This window comes from Trichosurus vulpecula, chromosome 3 (assembly GCF_011100635.1).
Source record: "Trichosurus vulpecula isolate mTriVul1 chromosome 3, mTriVul1.pri, whole genome shotgun sequence".
In the NCBI taxonomy this organism is placed as follows: Eukaryota; Metazoa; Chordata; class Mammalia; order Diprotodontia; family Phalangeridae; genus Trichosurus; species Trichosurus vulpecula.
This window is the reverse complement of record NC_050575.1, coordinates 295197491-295218620: the sequence shown is the minus strand read 5'-3', so window position 1 is coordinate 295218620 and position 21130 is coordinate 295197491. Positions and strand designations below refer to the sequence as shown.

Here is a 21130-nt window from a genome sequence, read left to right as displayed (position 1 = left end):
TATCATGTATCCTTGGAAGTAAGGAAAGGGGCTCACGGTTTGCAGAAGCAGTAGAGCCAGCAGCAGGGCTGCCAGTTTGTGTCTAGTTGGTTAGTCTGACCCCCTACCCCATTACTGAGAGCACCAGCAGTACGTGTAGGTTTTATTTTAAGTTTCCTTGAAAAAATAAAATCCCCAGTATTGAAGCCAGGGGAGCCCAGACTTTTTGCCCTTTCCATGGGGCTCCTGAGTTATAGGTGAATAGAAAAACAGCATTAAATTTACATTTTAAACTAGTTCCCAGACCTCAGAAAGTTACCTCTGGTGGAAAAATCAGAATTCTTCACTTGGCTGAGGCACAGGACGAAGACTGGAAAGAAGATAAGACAGACTAGCTTTTTCTTAACACTTAGAAGCCTGGGCAGGTTCCTTTGTCCTTGCTGTGGCAGATGAGGCAACAGCTTTGGTCTGTCTTCTCAAGTTATTTCTTATCTCTTAACGCAGAGAAAATGACTTGAGGTGAAAGGTTCACCACCAGAAGCCAGGCTAGAGTACTGAGGCAATACAATAAAGCAAATCAGCATGCTAGATGGCCTACCATCTGCCTGACTTCAAATTCAAGACTTTAATGTTCTGGCCCAGTTTGAGCTAACTTGCTTATATACCTGCTGATGATGGACCTAAGTTACTCACTGCTCTAGGCTGAGGCAGGAAGCAGTTCTATGCTGGACCAGTTATTTTGGAAATAAAAGCCCTGATGGCTGTTCCTTTCTCTGGCGGAGCCGGACATTCTGTGGCACGGCACTAAAATGAGACCACCTGCAACTTGAGGGTGTGAGGGGGGAGTAGCTCTCCAACAAGAGGATTACATTTGGTCTAAGGGCCAGTGAAAGGTAGCAGATGCTGCTTCTGCTCCCTTTGCCAATGGGTCATGGCAAAATTTTATAGTAGCTACTGCCCTTCACCATAGAGTTGGCTTTACTGGGTCTGAGAGTATATATGGCATGAGAATCTCTGCCCCAGGGGGGATTCTGTGTAGAGTTCAGTCATCAGCCACAATGGAGAGGGCCCGGAGCTCGCTCAGCTTGGTCTCATTCTCCTGCTCCCTCTGCTCATCTGTATGACCAGGTTGGTCGAGCTGTTGGGTTAAGTCCCTGAAGATCTTGTGCATCTCAGTGTAGTATACAACCTAGGGTCAGGTGGGAAAAGGAAGAGAGAGGTTGGCAAGATCTGGGACTTACTGGATGGTAACCATACCCCTCCTCCCCACCATGATACCTTTCGGAACCAAAAGACCCCATAGTACAGTACTGACAGGGTCAATAAGCAGTTAAATGCCCTGTACTATGGCAGGCAAGACATGGAGGCCAACCTAGGATTAAGTTTCAAAATAGGGACAAAAGAAGGTTAAACTTGGTTTTGGCTCTACTTCCCAACAGGTGGCATAAGGGAAGCTGAAAGGGGGTGGGTCATAGAATTTACTGAGTCTAATTCTATAAGAGAAAAGCTTGGGCCTTTTTCCCTTTGGAGAGAAAACCAGGCTGGTGCCCCACAAAGCCAGAAAACTGGGAAGTAATACCTAGGAAAACCACAACCAAGCTAACTAGAATCTGCCTTCTGGCCTTCAGTCTCCCCACCTTAGTGGGTCAAGAAAATGGTGTGGGGCTAGCTTGCCACTTTTCCTCCTGAAAGTACAGAGGATACTAGGGTATAGACAGAGAATGGGTCCCCATATGGGACCATCAACATCAAAAAAACAAGGTAGAGCTGTTTAAATGGAATAGCCCTGAAATAATTTTGAAGGACTTTAAAAAAGTTGGTTTTTCCAATCCTAGAACGTGTATAAGGAGATTCTGGTACCTCCACACTAGTTCCTACTACTACAGCCTTGCATTAGGACATTTGATACAGGTCCTACCTGCCTTCTCTCCCTTTTGTGGCAGATAGGACACCTCCTCCCCCAGTTTAAACACCTGGATATAAGTGAGCCCTAAAGCATGGGTCTCCTCACGTGAGTTTGGTCACAGTACCCTTGTCTAACTGGCATCCTATCCTGGAGGGGTCTGCAGTTGAGAATAGATCCTAAGAAAATCCTGTTCCTTTATTCCTTGTAGGGGCCCAGAAAATAGGAGTCAAATCTGGAAGTTTCCAACTCCCACAATCAGCTCATCACATCTCTAGCAACCTTGCCACAGCCTTGCAGGAAAATAGGGGACCTTGTGGGCAGCCCAAGCAGGCTAGTGGGTGGACGGGGGTGGAAGATGGTCCCCCTCCACAAGCCGCACTGCGCTGGGTGAATCACCAGGAATGCTCACTTTTACTATGACTAATGGCATCAGAATTCAGGCAGGGGGAGGGCTAGAAGCCAGTGTGAAAGGTGCTAAACAACCCCCTGGCCACCACCAGGTCTACTCCAGTCAAAGGTTCTTAGAGGCTAGATGGTCAGGTCTGGGAGCCCTAAGGATTCCTTTCTGACAACACTAATCTAGTGGGAAATCAACTTGAAAGGTTATGGGATGGGAGGGATAACTGGAGGAACTAAAGTATGATCCCTGGGTAGAAGAAGCTTACAGCCTAGCTGATGTATCCCTGCATAAATGGGGAGAGATGGAGCTGGCTGTGAGGCCAGGCTCATGGTGTCAAAGCCATCAGGAGATTACAGCAGCAGCATATCACCTCTGTGGACTTCACTTCTCCCCACTGCCCCGAGACCCTTTGGGAGATCTGCTGCCACAAGTTCTCTATCCAAATATGTACCTAGGATGTCATGGGCAGCATGGTGGCAGGACTGGCCTAGGGCACTGATGGTCTCTAGTCATTCCTCCCACAATTGTGCCTGGAAGCAGCAGCAGGGCCAAGGACTGCAAATACTGGGATTCTCTCCACATACTTATTACCTGCCTCAGGGTTCCTGGAAGGAGACTCCTAACTCTACTGCCTCTAGACCCTTGGTCACCAGGCCATCCTTAGCAGGCTTTTACTATATGCCTAAGTCAGCCAGCAGGTTGAAAAGTGAATCAGGTTCCCACCTGTTATGGAACCTGTAATGTACCATGTTTTCCACTAGAGGGCAAAAGATGTCCAGGCCATGAAAGCGCAACCCCCTAGATAAAAAGATGGTAACCTCATCAATAGGAAGGTGGTTAACTCCCAAACCTTGCCTGTCTGGTTCCCATACCATCCACAGCCTCTGAATGGCCTGAGGTCTGGAGGAGGAAAGTTGGGCTAAATGATCCTTGCCTCAGACTACTCACTATTCTTCCCAGGGACTGACTTTCCCTTCTGCACAATGAAAAAAACTGCCTCCAGACTTGCTAGGACAAGTCAGAGGGGCCTGAGAGGATCAAAAGAACTCATATAAGGTTGGGAAGAGGCCAAGTCCCACCAGATGCCTGGGATTGATGAATTCACTTCAGTTTAATGCAACCTTTTCTATTCCTTCAGGTGGGAGAAGGGGCTGTGGCTGAGAGGCCTGAAGACCAGAAGGTAGTAGCAACAATGTAGTCATCCCATTAAACACGGGTGTGGGTAGAGTGGGAAACTCTTTGGTTCGGTCCTCATTTTGGCAAGAGCTGAGGCCACCTTAGAGTCCATTTGTCTTCTTCCCTAAAAAGGGTTCTGACTGAGGGGTAAGGTAATCTGAGTCCTCTGAAGATGCTATCAAACAGATTTCTTTTGGTGATCCCATCAACTCACATATGTTCAGTATGTTCAATCTCTGTGCAGATGATTCCCAAGTTTATATACTAAGCTTTCATTTCTTGGAACTCCAACTCCATTGCCAACTGCCCACTGGACATCTCTACCTGGACAGTCCACTGTCACTTCAAATTCAATATATCTCAAACAGAACTGCTTATCTTTCCCCTCAAATCTATTCTTCCTCCAAATTTCCTTATTTATGTTGAGGGTACCCATAGGCTTCTAGTCTATCAGGTTTGAGACCTAAGACTCACCCTCGATACCTCTTTTCTCTCCTATCCAATCAGATGCCAAGTCTTGTCAGTTCTACCCTCCACAACACTTTTTTCAAACATCCCATCCTTTTGCTCATTAGGACCACCACCCTACTTAAGGCTTCACCACCAATCATCATCTCAACTCCTATAACAGCCTCCTAATTGGTCTCTCTGCTTCCAGTTGTTTCCCCCTCCAATCCATCCACCAGACAACTGCCAAATTTATATTCCTAAAACCGTATCTGAACATGTCAGTCCCCTCTTCAAGAATCTTGACTAATACTTATTGCCTCTAGGATGAAATGCAAACTCCTTGGGCTGGCATTTAAAGACCTTTGCCATCTGTCTCCTACTTACCACACCAGGCTAATTTCATATTAGTCCCTTTCACATTGTTCAAGCAAATTGGCTTACTAGTTCTCCCTTAAACTACCAGCTGTATCATAAACTTAACTTGCTATGTCTTGCCTCTATCCCCCATGTTTGGGAAGCACTTCTTCTTCCTTTCTGCCTTTTAGAATCTCTAGTTTCCCTCAAGGCGCTGGCTCCTAAAGAAGGGTCTTTCCTGATTGCCCCTACCCCTATCTGTCAGTGCTGTCTCTTTCCCCTAAAATGACTCTGTACTTGCTTCTATCTCTCCAGGAGAGCAGAAGCTACTTAAAGACAGGGCCTCCCTTTGCACTCCCAGAGCCCAGTGCACACCTCACACAAAGCAGCCATGGAAAGATACACAAGTCACTTGGACTTTCTGAGTCACTTTTTCTTGATCATGGCAGTATGGTACAGTAGATGAACCATGGCTAAGTCACTTTAACCATAAGTGACACTGAGCTGCTGGTTTAAATCTGTGGAGGGAGTTTCCCCATGCTGAGGAAATTACAGGATGGACAGAAAGAAAACACTTACACTATCTACTTCACAGCTGGGAAGAAACCTTCAAGTGTGAAATAAATGTTACCATCATCATTATCCTGGAAGTGAAATGAAGGACCTTTCACTACTGCCCCCCAGCCTCTAGGTCTTAGTCCCCTGGGCAGCTTCTTTAGGGTCACATGCCTGGGAGTGCTACTGGCGCCATCAGGTTTGTAGAATGGGGTGCTTCCCTTTAATTCTGGCCTCTATTCCTCAGGCATGAAGCAAAAATGAAATCCAGATAGAAATCATCTCAAACCATGCCAGTCTGGGCTCCTCTTAGATGGTTCTAGGGTGCCAAGAGCTGGGGGAGCTGCTGGAATTCAACCATGAGCTCAGAAAGCTCAGTCTTACCTGGGCCCGGATCAGTGACTCAAAACTTGGCTGGAAGTAGTCAAGTCGACTGCTGTAGAAACGAGGCATCTCCTCCAGGAGTTGTCTGTTTTTGGCTTCAAAGTCGTCCTTCACAGGTCGAAGCTCTTCTCGTACCTATCCATTGTGGGCTCAGTCAGGGTCCCAGGCCAGGCAGTGGGGGAAGCAGACCTGCATCTAGACCACCCTTTCTCCTCAGAGACTCCTCTAATTCCCAGGTGTGGTGAAGAACCCGCCCAGGGAGCTCTCCCACCAATCGGGTTTTAGCCAGCCCCCTTCCTTACCTCCCAAACCTTTGCTCTGGGTTTTGTTTTGTTTGTTTTTGCAGTTCTAGTACCTGGTGGAGTTTGGCCAGGACTGGCCCCGTCTTTTCCTTTTCTTCATACTTTTCCACCTTGGACTGCAGCCGTTTGTAGTCCTGCAGGGCCTGTTCCCGCCTCTTCACTGCCATGTTGAGGCTGGGGAAGACACTACCAAACCTGCCAGAAACAGGGTAGGAGTATGAGTAGAGGTTGCCTGGGGAAAAGAGTAGCATTTCTCCTGCCTGGGTGCTACCAGGAGGGGAGAAGAAGAATGCAGGTTATACGGACTCTAGAAAAGGCCTCAGAGATCACCCAGTGCACCCCCCTCACCACATAGATGAGGAAACTGAGGGTCAGAGTTCTTTGATTTGGCTATGGTCACCCAAGCACTAAGTAGCAGAATGCAGACTAACTCCAAATCCCATGTGCCTTTCCACTAGACTTCAGTGTCCTGGCATGAGGCTAAAGGCATCAGCACTTCACTGGTCTTAAAGCAGCACCTCACAAGAGGATGAACAAGTATTGACACTTTGTAACTGCTAAATGCTTTTACATTTATTATCTCGTTTAAGTTTTACAATGACTTATGGGCTAGGTAAGGCAGGCTTTATTACATATCCACTAGCCTACAGAATTACACATGAAAAGAGTATCACAGAAACGTAAGGGCCCTTGGAGATGATTTAGGGCAAATTCCCTTATTTCACAGAAGTGGTAACTTTAGCCTAGATGGGGAAAGTGATTGGCTTGAGGTCAGACCACTTGGTCACAGCTGCAGCAACACAGTGGAAAAGAGCTCTGATCAGAGGGCCTGGGTGTGAATTCCCATTCTACCCTCTGCTGTGACTAGGGACACATTTACTTATGTTCTGTGCCTTTTCCACTATTCAGACTTAGGGAAAACAGGATCCATGACCAACCAGACTCTAGAATATAAACCTAACAGATCTGACTTTCTAGAGAAGTCACCTACTGATCTCCAGGACCTCTTGTCTCTTAGACACCAATTTTGAGGGATTTGCATTATTTCTTTTTCTTTTAAAATAAGTTTATTTATTTCTAGTTTTCAACACTCACTTCCATATGTTTTAAATTTTCTCTCCATCCCTCCCCTCTCCCCTACCCAAGATGGCATGCAGTCCGATATAGGCTCTACACATACATTCCTATTAAACATATTTTCACATTAGTCATGTTGTACAGAAAAATTAGAACGAATGGGAGTAACCACAAGAAAGAAAAACAAAACAAAACAAAAAAAACCCAAGTCTGCTTCAATCTGCATTCAGACTCCGTATTTCTTTTTCTGGATGTGGATGGCATTTTCCATCATGAGTCTTCTGGAATTGTTTTAGGTCCTTGCATTGCTAAAAAGACCTAAGTCTATCAAAGTCAGTCATATTTGCATTACTTTTGTGACTAAGATAGGCACCAGAAAAGCCCAGAGCTTTGGGACCATTTGACAAGCTATCAATAATTCTGCCATTTGAAAGTAAAGGAACCACTTATTTATGAATTATTCTGAGCTGAAAATCTCAAAGTTGATAGCTCATGGTTGTTGCTCAGAAGATCCCTGGAGCATTTTAAATGCCCCTCAGATATTTATGTTGAAAGACTGTGGAGAAAGAGGCAGAAATGTTTTTTTTCCCCTTGGGCAATCTAGAAAGGCAGTTCTTGGGGTCTTGGCTCTTTTCACTAATACCCCATATGAGCTCTGGATCCCAAATGCTGACATCTATGTGGATCTAACCGAACAAACCGAGGAACAAATAATGCCTGCAATAAGCATGCTGCTGAAGTTTTCTCCAAACTTGGAACATGATCACCACTCAAACAAAAAATTAACAAAACATTGTACTTGAGTTAAAGAATTATTCAATGATTTCTGAAACCCAGGCACAGGAAGAAGAAAATATGAAGATAACAGAGATAAAGATGGGAATGGTCAATTTGCTCACATGGGGCTTTTATGTAAGCAAAGAAAATCTTCTGAATAAACCATGTTCTTCCATGTTGGGTAGCTAAAGGGCAGCCCAGCTAAGTAGAGAGAGGCTTTTCTCTCTATGGGTGGCCACAATGACCCTTGAAGACCATCCTTTAAGTGACAGGGATCCTAATCAGTGTCGGTGGAGGGAGCATCCATTCTTTAAGTATGGAAGTAAGTAAACCACAGCTGGGGCTTGTTCCAAAAGCCAGGCATTCAAAGTTTTACTCTCTTTCAATCAATAGCTGCTGCCCTGGATGAGCTTTCCTTACTAAACTGGGAATACCACAGGCGCAGTGCCCTCTGCCAGTCAGTACTACTGGAGTCCAGTGTAACGCAGTGATTCTAAAAACCAGGGGCCACCATGGGGAGATTTCAAGGGGCTGATCTCATTACACTGCAGAAGAACTGGCATTTGGGATTGTTACTATGAGGCAGTCTGGGAAAGATTTCCCCACCCCTTCTCTCCCTCTCTCTGAGAGGACTAGGACAGACAACTGACAAATCACATGGTTCCCAGAAGGTGGTGTAGGCAGAGCTGTGAATTCACCAAGGTACTCCCACTGGGGAGCAAGCTATTATAATAGCCCCACTGGAAAGGTCTTAGTTCTGGGGCTTTCATCAGTTCCAGGACCTGTGACCTCTGACTTGGGTGACTGTGGTCACAGGAAAGGAAGACAGTAAGAATCTGACCCAGGTGAGTGAACTCTTCAGTGGTATCGCCTGTGTTCTCCTCAATAGCCTACTTTCCAAACTACTACTTCAGGAAACAGAGGGAATCCCTTCGGAAAAGCTAATGTACCGTGAAAACACTTTGAAAGCAGAAGGCACTCAGTTAAGTCTCAGTTATGGGGAGCGGTGCTGTGGTGGAGTGGAAAGGGGTCTTGCTGGACTTGGAGTCAGGGGAAAACTTAGGTTACATGCTAGCTACCAAGACTTAGCCCTGTGATCCTGGGTAAGTCAGGCCTAGCTCTGTGATCCAAGTCAGTCATCTTACCTTGGCTTTTACACAACTGCCCTGGCTGCCTCCCAGATTCACAAACCTTTTAGCCCTGTAGAAATGAGTTGTTCTTATCCAGAGAAGAGAAAAGACCAATCCAGTAAGGAAATAGTTAATGGTCCTTCCTTAGGGAGCACCAGCTCTCTGGCTCACCCTCTCCTCTACAACGTATCCTATAGCATGCATTTTCCAAAGCTATGGTCACACAACCCTGGGGGGCAGCTTGGCAAGTATCCAGTAGTCTGGGGACATAACCCATTTTTTAGGAATAGAGAGAGCCAAGGTACCCCAACAAATCTGTTAAGTTCTCATCTTGGGAATTAGTCTGGCCTCCTCCACAGAAGTCAATTGTCTATTCTGACAGCCATTTTTTTTCCCCATGATTCTTGTTTTGCCCCCGATGCTGATGTCCTTATGCACAACCAGGATGCTATGGGTGGGGCAGGGGGGTAACAAAGCCAAAATGGCAGCCAGGATGTTACCCTGGGAACCTAAGATGAAGTGAGTGGGGAACATACACTTTGTTCCCAGTGTGGCCAAGCAATAGTGGACCTGGACAATTCTTTCAGGAGAATCTTTATGACAGGATATTCACACTGTCAGTCAGGAAGGAATGACCAATACTTCTGGGACTCTTCCCAGCTCTTCCTTTCTCTGAGATTTTCCATGGCTCACTATAGATTAATCACTAATAAATTTCCATTCATATGGATTCATTCAATTTTGGTGTTCTCCATGGGGGTTGATTTCATGTCTTCCTTGGAGTGGAGAAACTGAGGCAGAGCTGGCAGGGAGGGCACAGCTTAAACCAAGGCTTGTGATAAGTCAGTGGTGGGACCAGGAATCAAGAATTCCTGGCTCTCAATGCTGGCCCACTCAGCCCCCACCTCTCTACTCTCTATTTATAGGAGATGGAACAGCCTTCACCAACTCCCAAGTTGTGGGCAATATAAATAACCACGGTGTTGCAGAAAGAGTTGGTTTGAAAGCAGGAAACCTCAAAACTGGCCTTCTGCAGTTTGGAAGAACACAGGCTTTGGGGGCAGTGTGGTACAGTGGAAGGCACACTGGATGTGAAATCAGAGAATCTGGGTTTGAATTTTGACTGCTACTTCATACCTCAGTGGAGAGTGGGGGTGGGGGGCACATCCTTTATCCTGTCCGTCTAAATTTCCTCCTTTGTAAATAAGAGAATTGGATTAGATAACCTCCGAACTCCAAACTGAGGACCCTATGATGAGAGTAGGTTAGTTCCCAACATCTGAGTACCCTCTCAGCAATGGTCCAGGACAGGACATTCATGCCGGCTTTTCTCCCAGGACAGACACAGCTTTCAAGGCCCCATGACTAGAAGTCGTTTCTTCTGACTTGCATGGCCAGTGCTCTTTCTACTACACCATGCTCTCTCACACGGCTCCTTGGAATGATTAGTTTCTCATCTTTACTCTATTTTCTCTACTGGAGTGCTAATTCCTAGGTAACACTACACATAGTAGGTACTCATTAAGGATTTGATTCTTTATTTTGCCTGTCCCAGGGCTGCCTAACAAACTCTCTCCTCTGGGTAAGTGTGGGGTAGGAAGGGAAGGAGGGAGAGAGAGGCCGGCTGGGAGGTGGGTTGGGAGCAGCCGGCCCTGGTGGGGAATGCCTGCCATTCCTCAATCTGTGCCCACACAACCGGGATCTTCCACCCACCAGGAAAGGGAAATTAAAAGCATCCCAATCCAACTAGAGCCTGGAGGAGCAGAACACCCAGCTCAGAGAATGGGGGATTAGAGGCCGAGCCCCCTGGAGGTGGGAAGGAGGCTGTGAGGGGGCAGCCATGTGGCCGTGTTCTTCATTAGAGGAGGACAGGAAAGCTGCAGTTTCCTGCTTCCGGTCCCGGGGTCCCCAGGAGGCTCCCCACTACTAAGACGGAAGCAGGAGGGGAGGGTAGAGAGGGGGTGCAGCCAGTACTAGTTTGATGTGGTCAAGGAGATTGCATGTCGCCTGGGGTGGGGTGAGGAGCTAGTCTACAGGCTCACGGGGAGGTCAACGGATCTGCCCAGGGAGATCTCAGCTTCCACCCCCTGCCACTCGCCCACCTTCCTGGCAGGTGGTGGGCTGCTATGGTGGTGGGAAGCAGCCGGGATTTCTCTCAGCTGGGCACCAGTCACAAAAGCCAGGGTCAGGGATTGGATTTCAAGGCTGCTTGGTGAGTGTGAAATTGAGTCAGAAGCTCCCAGGGCTGGCTTTTCTTGCCTAGATTTGTCAGGCCCTGAAAGCCTAACACTGTCCTTCTGTCCTTTTTTACCTATCACATGGCAGCTCAGATACTTTGTACAGGTTAATCTGCCTACCTTGTCCTTGGTGGAGCACAGTCTCTGGGGTATGGCTTCTAATGTCCAGAAGATTACATAAGGACAGGGACTGCTCTGCTGCCCACCTGCCTTCCTGGCCTTCTGTGAAGTCTTATCTCAGGAGGCTGGGGTGCCAAACCACAGAGCTGCCCGATTTATTTAGATACTGGCTTCCTGACCAGTACAGCTGCCTGTCTCTTGTCATCTCATGAGTCTCTCTCCACAATAGATCCAAACAATATACCTTGTTCCTCTTCTTATCCTGGTATTTTGGGTTGAGGGGTGACTGAGACAGGGAACAAAATTAACTTTGGTGGTAGGAGAGAAACTTCTCTGACTTATAGGCTTGAGTTATACGTACATCTTTCAGTCATTTCCTGGAAAAGCTGGGTGATCAGGGAAGGTCAGAAAAAACCCCTTCCAGGGGTTAGGAGAACTACCTCCTAATTCTACCCCCTGGACCTGGGCAGGGATGGGTAGTTTACGATTCCCCAGATACAAAGGGGTAGACTGAGGATCAAAAGCTGTTCTCTCTTGTCTAATTTTGGGGACCCTGATCTAGCCCTAATGATAATTTAGCAGATCTTACTTATCCAGGTCCCAGATGAGTCAACTGCAAGGGACCACCATAGAAGAAGTAATAATGTGCAGCTGTTGAACTGGAGCCTGGATCCTTTCTAGGTCAAAGCCAGTTTGGGAGAGGCCAGAGAAGAAGATGAAGTGAGGTGGGAGCTTCAAGGCGGCTTTCCTGTCTCCTGCCACCCCCACACTTACTTTTTCCCCTCAACTTAGGGGACCTAGGGAGCAAGTCTGTCTCTCTGATCATCAGCTGGAGACACTCCCAACAGAGCAGATGGATCCCACTGCAGAATTTACGAGCCTGGTGGGTCATGAATTACGAGGCCTTTCTAGTCAAATGATTATGCTGGTGCTCCCCCCACCCCCCATCTCCCCTGCCCAGCCGCTCCCTTACTTTAGAAGGAGAACACTCCAGACAGCTGTTCTTCCACTCCTGCCCAGAGATGAAAGGCCTCCTGTACCTCCACTGAGGGCCGGCCAAGATCTCTGCTAGCTTAATTTGGCAAGTTCAGGCCCTACTGGGTCTTGAGCAGACAGCAAAAGGAAAAGAGTCAAATGAGCATGGTTGTAATGGCAGGTAGAGACTTGGCTGCCTCAGGTTTCTGCAAGGACAAGAAGCTGCATGACAGGCACCAGAACTTTGGGGGAATCACAGGTCTTATGGCCTTTTAGATTGTCCCTTGGCAGTTCAGTTTGATTCTCAAGCTGCTGCCAGCCTACTCCACCTCTTCCCTCGTAGATTGCCAACCCCACTTGAGTTTTCCCCTTTATAAAGTAAACATCCTTGGCCAAGCTCTTTAAGAATGTCAACCCTCAGGGATGGCTGCTACTCACTTTTTTAAGGGCTCAATCACTGTCTTTTGGATCTGGTTCACCTGTCAAAAATAAAACACAGTGGGGTCAAATTCTGGGTGGCAATATGGTTGTTTGGGCATTCAGGTTCCACTTCCTCAGACCAAACTATGACGCTGGTTTGCAATGGACATAGAGACCAGAAAGTCTGAACAGGGAGATGAGGTTCTTCACCTCCTCCATGATCATATCCACCTCCCCACCCCTCCACTCCCTCCCACCTGCCACTCCAAGGGCATTTAATGATGGTCAGTTAGATGACATGGACATTCCTTGAGGGCAGGGAATACAGTGTTTGTGTCTGTGTCCCCAGGATCTAGCACAGTACCTTGCATATAGTAATATAGTAATTACTGGTGACCTGAATGAAAAGAAAGTGCTAGTCATATCTGAGACTACAGTAGGTCTATGTGGATAGCCACAGGAGTTATCCCACAATGGGCTCAGGCAAAGACTTCTTACCTATTATTGGATAAGACTAGATGGACCACTCTGAGGGTCAAAAGTGGCACTGCCAACTGGCATCAGTCATAGTGTTACGGCTATTAATGTCAACCTCAACACTGATCTAATCTGGCACCACAAATAATTATTAGCTCAGTGGCCTCTGGGGCTGAGAAAGTTGTAGGAGGAACCCCAGTAGTGCTAAACGAGACAAATTCTAAGAGACATTTTAGCTTGGGCAGTCACACAATATGGAAGTATCTTGAGAGGGTAGGGTGAACCAGAAATGAGAACTGGGGCCTGCTGTGGATCCTATAAGAGCTGCCCAGTGGTTTGAAAGAAGACATGAGAAGAGAGAAAAATGAATGCCTTTGGTTGCAGAAGACCTCATCACCTTTTCCTGGTTAAAGGCGTCCATCCGTTTCATGGCTGTATCTAGTGCAGTCACCATGTTTAAAAATTCCTGGTCTTGCTCACAAAGTGGGTTGGAGAGGAGATCAGAAGAGATCTTCACAGCTGATTTGGACATGGCTGTTGGAAGGGAAAGCTTAGTGGTTGAGTGGAAGGCCAGAGAACCAGGTTATTTAAATTTCTATCTTTTTACAATCCAGATGACAATGACCACTTTCATATTAACACTTCAAATTTTGCTGCCCACATATCAGGTGGCTAAATTGCCAGCCATGAGAAGGGCAAGAAGGGAGAAAAAGCAGGCCAGAGACTGAGAATGAGATACTAATGGCTATATAGTGCTTTTCATGAAACAAAATAACTTATGTCTTTAGATCCTGACAATGACCCCAGAAAGAGGCAGTGTAGGTATTATTTTTTTCAATTTACACATGAAGAAAAAGGCTCAGATCGCCCCACATGACACAGCTAATAAGTGGCACAGATAGGACTCAAACCAAAATCTTCTGACTCCAAATTCAGAGTTCTTTTCATTATCCCCATATTTTGTTTATTTTTAAATCTTTTTAAAAAAATTATCTTTTATTCCACAAGTTTTTGAGCTCCAAATTTTCTCTCCCTCCCTCTCCTCCCCCCCAAGATGGTATGTAATCCAATATAGGTTCTACATATACTTTTGCATTAAACTTATTTACACAGCAGTCAAGCTGTAAAGAAGAATTATAACCAATGGAATGAATCAAGAGAAAGAAGAAACAAAACCAAAAAAGAAGAGAATAAAAAGAGCAAATAGTTCGCCTCAATCTGCATTCAGACTCCGTAATTCTTTCTCTGGATGGGGACAGCCTTTTCCATCATGAGTCTTTTGGAGCTGTCTTAGAACCTGGCATTGCTGAAAACAGCCAAGTCTATCAAAGTTAGTCATCACAGATACCGTGAGTCTGTAATCATGTATACTGTTCTCCTGGTTCAGCTCCCCTCACTCAGCATCAGATCATGTACGTCTTTCCAGGTTAAAATGAAGTCCATCTGCTCCTCATCTCCTGTAGCACAATAGTATTCCATTGCATTCATATACCACAGTTTGTTCAGCCATTCCCCAATTGATGGGCATCCCCTTGATTTGCAATATTTTGCCACCATAAAAAGAGCTGCTATAAATATTTTTGTACATATGGGTCTCTTTCCCTCTTGTGTGATCTCTTTTATTTCCACATTTTGTGATAGTCCTAGAGGAAAGCTGGCCCAGCACAGGTCGTTATGCTCCTCCCAGCATGGGCCAGAATCCCACTGACACTTACTTTCCCTATATATTCCTTTATAAGGATCATAGATTCTCAGAGTTGAAAGACTCTTAAGTGATAACAGACAGGATGTCTAATAAATTGTCATTAGTTTCTATCTTTGCTTTACACAGCAATGCTTTCTATTTACATTATACCACTGGTCCTAGTTCTAACATATGGAGCAACAAAAGAAAAGTCCAAATTTTTCATCCTGCATTAGTAATGCCAAAATACAGCTATTACTATCTCTTTAATTCTTCTCCAAGCTAAGCATCCCCAGTTCTTTCAATTGCTTCTCCTATGACATGGCTTTAAGGATCCATGCCATCCACTTCTTCCTAAAATGTGGCGCCTAGAACAAAATACACTATTGCCCATAGAAGTGAATAGTTGTTAAAATGGTGACTACTTCAGGCTGCCATTTAAAGGTGAATGGAACTAGGAATCAAGAGATCTAGGCCTTTAGTCCCCGTCTTGACACTGAGGACATCGCCTAACCTCTGTGGGTCTATTTCTTCACCTGTAAAATAACAACACATCCAACTCAGGATCACAGAATCAAGTGAGATAAGTGATGTGAATAAACTTTGAAAATATATTGCCATATGCCATATTTTTATCATGTAATACTGTCTTATGTGACTAAATTTATGGAATTTCCTTTGGGGATTTTAAGGAATGGGTCGGATACCCACTTGGTATGATATAGCTATGATTGGGTCTAGAGGCAGAGGTCTAAGCTATTTCGGTTCAATGAATCTATGATAAGATTCTATGAAAGGACAGAATGTCCATATCCTTTATTTAAAAATGCCAAGAACAGGGCTGGGAAAACAGCACTTGTAGGTCCTCATTCCTTACTGGTTTTAAAATCTACATAGATTCTAAAAACAAATTCTGTAAGTCACAAATGGGATAGGCTAGAGTTATGTTATACAATAGAGAATGGGTATAAAACTTCCAGCTAGTGTTTATTACACAGTCCCTGGCATAGAGTCTAAGTATTTCTCAGAAAAAACAAGAGTAATTCTGTAGTATGTTTTCTTAGTAAATCATTCAAAGTGCTTTTGAGATACGCTCTCTAAGAAGCAGTATGTTCATCTCTCCATCTTGTAGATGGGGGAAAAAATCCAAGTCACATAAGCCTGTGCTCAAATCAAAAATGGAATCCATGAGTTAATGACTCTAAATCGAACCCTACTGCCACTTTGTGTTTCTCTTCTCTCTACCTACATAAGGGGGCTATTTTTACACAAAACAATACAAAGTGTGGTGGGAGACAGGAATGTAAGATCCCTAGAAATGCTGAAATATGGAGAGACATTATTTTTAAAAAAGGGAAATTGTGGGAGAGGTGTGTGTGTGTGTGTGTGTGTGTATAAAACATAATTTATTTGGGGGAATAATACATAATATGCATTTTGAGTACCCTTTACGATCTTTAAAGACATTTTGTTGGTTTAGAAACATGGTGCTTCGCACAGTTCCTGGCACACAGTTAAGCACTTAATAAATGCCTGTTGATTGACTGACTGATTGTTTATAATCTAATCTGCTCATAAAATATCATGTTTAATATAGAGGTAAGAAAAGACCTGAGGCAGGGGAACTGTTTCATTAAGAGCAAAAAGTCCTCACAAATTTTTTTTCCCAATTCCTCCCCCATCATTCCCTGACTTCTACTTTTCCACATTTCTAGGGGGAGATAAATCTCTTCTTTGCCAAAATTATAGGCTACTGTGTAGCAAAGTCTTTGGAATCGATTAGTTTTGCTTAGACAATTAGCCACTGGGAAAAGCTGAGCCAGTCACCTGCTTATAATGTCACCATCTCACATGTGAAGTTTTACTTGGTGGGATCTGAGGCCAACTTGCTAGGCTTGTTAGAACAGGGTGTTAACCAAGCTAGGCTCACAGAATCCATTTCCATATGAGTCAATTAGCCATGCTCCACAGCTACAGAATAAACTTTTAACTTTTGAAGACATGGTGTTAAGAAAAGTGTCATGGGGCTAGGTGACAGTTTATGGCTGATCAGAGCAAATGTATTATTATTATTTGAAAAATTATTTAGAAATAATTCCTGAGAGTGGGTCACTTTCATATACAGTGGATGACATGCTTAAAAGAATTCCATGTGTTTACTGAACCTGGCTTTTTTGATGAAAAAATTCCTCATTCCAGTTCTTTGGCCAGGGAAAGGGAGATAAGAGAGGTTGTAAAGAAAAAGGTGCCATGCAGGACGTACCACTGTTGAGAAAGATCATGAACCCTTTAAGATTAGGACTTAACATAGGCACAGGGGTAGGGGTAGCCTTTACACTGCATAGAAGAGGAAGTGAAGGTCCATTCTTCACAGAGCCTAGGGGTAGATCACCTGAGATCTAACCCAGGGTTAGATCACCTGGGGTCTTGACGGCTATAGTGCAGTTTCTCCAGTCTAAAGGCAGCAAAGGTCCAGTCTTGATTGATAATTACACACAGTAACCTTTCTGTGAGATGGCAGATCAAGTTTTTAGGTTTTTCTCAACTGAGCTGAATAGAACCCAGGGGGCATCAAGGAAGGGATGTGTGGGATCCATCAAAGTCTAGCCTTTAGAGTCAGTGAAGGAATCATCACTTCAGGAGTGGGGACAGCTAAGATCAAATAATAGCCTTCTTTACATTTACTGCCTTCAAGTTTTCTGGGGCCAGTAATTCACTTCTGGGATTCTGGAGTTATCTCTATGACCCTGGTATTCAGGGTGGCTAAAGCAAGGATACTAACAACACTGTTGGAGCCTACAGTTTATACAGTCAAAAGGAATGATTTATTAGTAACTGTGAGCAAAAGCCTGAATACCACTACTTAAAGATGTGGACCATTCCCTTCATTTTTAAGGTTCTTTATTGTGGAATAAAGAGTCTTAATTCCAGCTATGAAAATTCAGTAAAGCTAACATCCTGGAAGGAACAGAAGCACTGAATCACAAATTCAGTGAAAGAAGTAACCTTACTTAACCATCATTTCATCAAATTTCATCCAATCTTTACATGATTATAAGATAGCCTGGCATTTGTATGGTGTTTCACAAACTATTTGCAAAGCAATTTCCCAAACATAACAAGAGTCCGTGTTTATTTAGCACTTTAATATTCACGGAGTGCTTTTTCCGCAATAGTTTGAGGGAGAGAGGGAAAGTATTATCATCCCCATTTACAGATAAGAAAACTGAGACTCAGAGAGATGACATTATTTGTCCAAGTCACCAGGTAAATGAGCAGGAGAATCAGGCCTAGGAACAGTACCATGTTCTTCCTACTGTCCTAGGATTCCTCTATAATGGATAACTCTCCAGACCTCTACCTCCTCTCTACCCTAACCCTCAACATTGAAAAGGTGAAGAAAAAGGGAAATGAGAAAAAGAAAAAGCTAGTTCCGACTAAGTGGAATTATTTTAAAAATCCAGCATTTTCTTTAAGTGCCATTTTTCCTTCGTTGGAACCAAAAATAGAGGCTGGGAATGGGTTAAGTATGGACCAACTCAAATAATCTGGGTGAATGTGGTATGAATTTCCCTGGCTTAAACCCATGAGTTTAGCTATAGACAGAGTCAGTTTATATCAGGGCTTCTGTTTATATTAAATCTATTCAGGCCACTGTTTTGGGGGAAGTGGCATCTTATTTTTTGCAGCTCATCATGATCAGATGAGATATACGTAAAGTGCTTTGCAAACCTTAAAACACTATAGAAATGTCAGGTATTCTTGATCAATATCATTATTATTATCCTTAATAGGATGTGGCACCCCTCTGCATAAGTAACTATTCCTTAGCTCTTATGATGAACGCTAAAAAGCCTGTGACAGAAAACATATATAAAGGTATTCCAAAAATCTAATGAAGTTTTAAACTATTAAAATACATTCTGTATTCCACTCAGAATCCAGCCAAAAGGCAAACTCTACCAAGGTCATATTGAAAGTATCTGATACAGCAGAACAGAAACACGTAATGTGGACATACTCCCCTTGTGGGGAGCACGGAGTGGGATCTACAGAGTGGCAATGGCAGTCCACATCGTCCTTGAAACGGAGGAGGAAAACGCTGAACACTGTGCTAAGCCAGGGTTGGTTCTGGTCTGCCTTTTTCAGGAATGTCAGAAGCTGGCAGTCTGTAGAAGGTAGGCTCCTCCACCCTAAATTCTAGGGACCCTGATGGGAATGCCTGGAGAGCTGCCTAAAACCCCAAAGGACATATCTTACATGGGTGGAGTGGGCCCCACTGAGCAGCTGCCACTGACCACTCCCTATGGACTCCCAGCATGCTCTTCTCTGTTCCATGAAAAATAGTCTCACAATATTAATTAATTATTTACTAAGTACGGCCTGAGGAGTGAGGCAAGCCTGGATTTCTAATTCTCTTGGCTCCCTGTAGGAGCTGATGCAAATTACTTCCTCTCTTGTTATCTCATGATGTGGATGGAGGTGCAGTAAGCGCAGTCCAAGCTGGAACGCTCATTCGGTTTCATCAGAGAACTGAATGGTTAACAAGGGCCTCCAATGGGGTAGCCTGGGTGCTATTTCAGCAAATGCTGCCAAGGAGCCACAAGAGTGTCATCATGGCCCACCGAAAAGAAGGCTTACTACTGATCAACCTTCACTTTCTCTGAAAACTTCTAGTCACAAAATGATAGGGCCAAAGAATGTTAGAGTGAGAAAGCACCTGGGAGATCATTTAGTCTAAGCCCATCATTTTACTGAATGGGAAACCAGTCTCCGTAGGTGTTTCTCCTGCCATTTCTGCTAGGAAAAACTTTATGTACAAGTAAGATGGGACTCCTTGGTAGAGGAGCCTCAATGAGCAGCTACAGATTTCTGACATGTTTCTCCGTTTCAAGACGAAGGCTAGCGCTAATTAGCATGACAATACGAATTACCTACAAGCTGGTTTTTGTTCTTTTTTTAAATGCAAGAGCTCCAGTATGTAGTTTCTCTTCATTCAGGAATGACTCCTGGTAAGAGATTTGCATCTCCAGGACTTCTGGCTGGCTCCTGTTAATTTCCACACACGAGACCTTCTCAGACCTTTCAGAATCCTTAGTAAATGAACTAAATATAGGGCAGTGTTAAAGCATTCTTAAGCCTGTCTGTCAGAGAACTACATGTTTTAGTCCATATGATCTTCTTCCTCTGCCCTTCTCAAATCCACTTTCTGAGATAGCTCTTTGCTCCTGAAAAGCAAATCCCCTACTTCCCAGGGGATCTTTTGTAACTTTTGTCAAAGTTCATATCTGCAAGGGCCTCAAAGGAGGATATGCCAGAGACACTTTTAGCTTAAAGTCCAAGTAAACTGTGATGGTATTCCTGTCCTCCTTGCTTCAAGCTCATCAAACTTATTATCAAATCCAACAGGACCCAGAAGTACAAAGAAGACCTCCTGAGAAGTTAGGGAAGTAGTGGAGTTTTGGTAAGAATAGGAAGTTTGCTCTAATGAGGGATGGTTAACCTAAGGCCAACTGTCAGTTAATACTTTCTGAGGAGTCTTCCCAAAGCTAGTCCCCACAACAAATGGACTTGGGGTTCCATGGGAGAGAAACCTATTAATTCTCCATGACATCTGCCGCCCTCCAAGTCTTGGGTCCTAGCAATGTTGGGGTGGGACTACCTACCCAGATCGGCATCAGTGCTCTTTTTCAGGTCCTTTTGCAGCTTTTTGGTCTGATCCTCCAGCCTGTGAGGGAGACAAAGAGGGCTTGATTTTTGGCTCCTCTGAGTTTCTTTTGGTTTCTAATTCCAACCTTCTCCTCTAGGATGCTACTAGAGAACAGCGGTGAATTCTCTATGGAGATTTTCAATCTAACCCAAAAGATAACTCATTCTACAGGCTTCCCTAGAGAGCGTATCAATGAGGACTGAGGAACATGGGGATCTGGCAGTATGATGAACTGAGCTGCCCTGACAGCGTACTAATGGGGGTGTTCTCCCAGTCACTAACAGAGCATCAAACAAATGTTACAACTAGAGAAATTAAACAAAATAGAGCTCGCTCTCTCCCCCTTTGGAGTCCCTCTACCTCCTTCTCCTGGAGTTGATCACTTACTGCTGGAGTTTTCCATATTCCCTTTCAAAGTCTCTTTCCACCTGTAATGAAAGACAACTCAATCATCAAAGAAATGACAACGCTGGAAAAAAAAATCAGCCCTTATTTCAAACAATATATGATAATCATCCCCCACCTGAGCCTCCAGGAAGCAACACGTTTAGTTCCTACAAGTACTGACAGTTCTCCAATGACAAGTTCTCTTTGTGTTCCTTGACTAATTAATTGCTTGATTCAGGGATAAAACTCGTCTCCTATATGGGCCTTCTAGGCAAGTACCAGCGGATTGTGACCTTATTCTCCCACCAAAGAGGCAAGGGCAGAAAATTCTTTCCCCTCTACTTCCAGAGCAGTGAAAGAAGAAAGTTACTGAAACTATCTGGCTGAGGAGATAGACGTCCAACTTTTGCCTAGTTAGCACTTTTTCATACACCAAGGAGAGCTGGATCCAGCTCCCTATATGGCAGATGAAGTTAAAGGTCCTTCTCTGTTTCCTCATCAAGAAAAGGGAAACAATAGCCTGGCTGCAATGCTAACTTTCTACAGGCAATACACAGCTTATCTAGGACGTTATATGAAACAAACAACGTTTGAAGGTGCCAGGAAGCATTGAAAGTCAGTGGCTTTTTA

At 44.5% G+C, this 21130-nt stretch overlaps 1 protein-coding gene across 2 annotated transcripts in view; it reads right to left on the bottom strand.

Annotated features, from left to right (window-relative positions):
- Window positions 1-129: 129 nt before the first annotated feature.
- Window positions 130-21130, bottom strand: part of BIN3 (bridging integrator 3) — a 43667-nt gene continuing 22666 nt past the window's right edge. For both annotated transcript variants that reach the window (XM_036751857.1, XM_036751858.1), the window contains 7 exons: window positions 20501-20541; window positions 20070-20131; window positions 13117-13253; window positions 12261-12301; window positions 5560-5701; window positions 5205-5339; window positions 130-1168 (listed from right to left, as the gene is read on the bottom strand). In XM_036751857.1, coding sequence (XP_036607752.1) covers window positions 1022-1168; window positions 5205-5339; window positions 5560-5701; window positions 12261-12301; window positions 13117-13253; window positions 20070-20131; window positions 20501-20541 — 705 coding nt within the window. In that variant the 3' untranslated portion in view covers window positions 130-1021. The remainder of the gene's footprint in view (window positions 1169-5204; window positions 5340-5559; window positions 5702-12260; window positions 12302-13116; window positions 13254-20069; window positions 20132-20500; window positions 20542-21130) is intronic.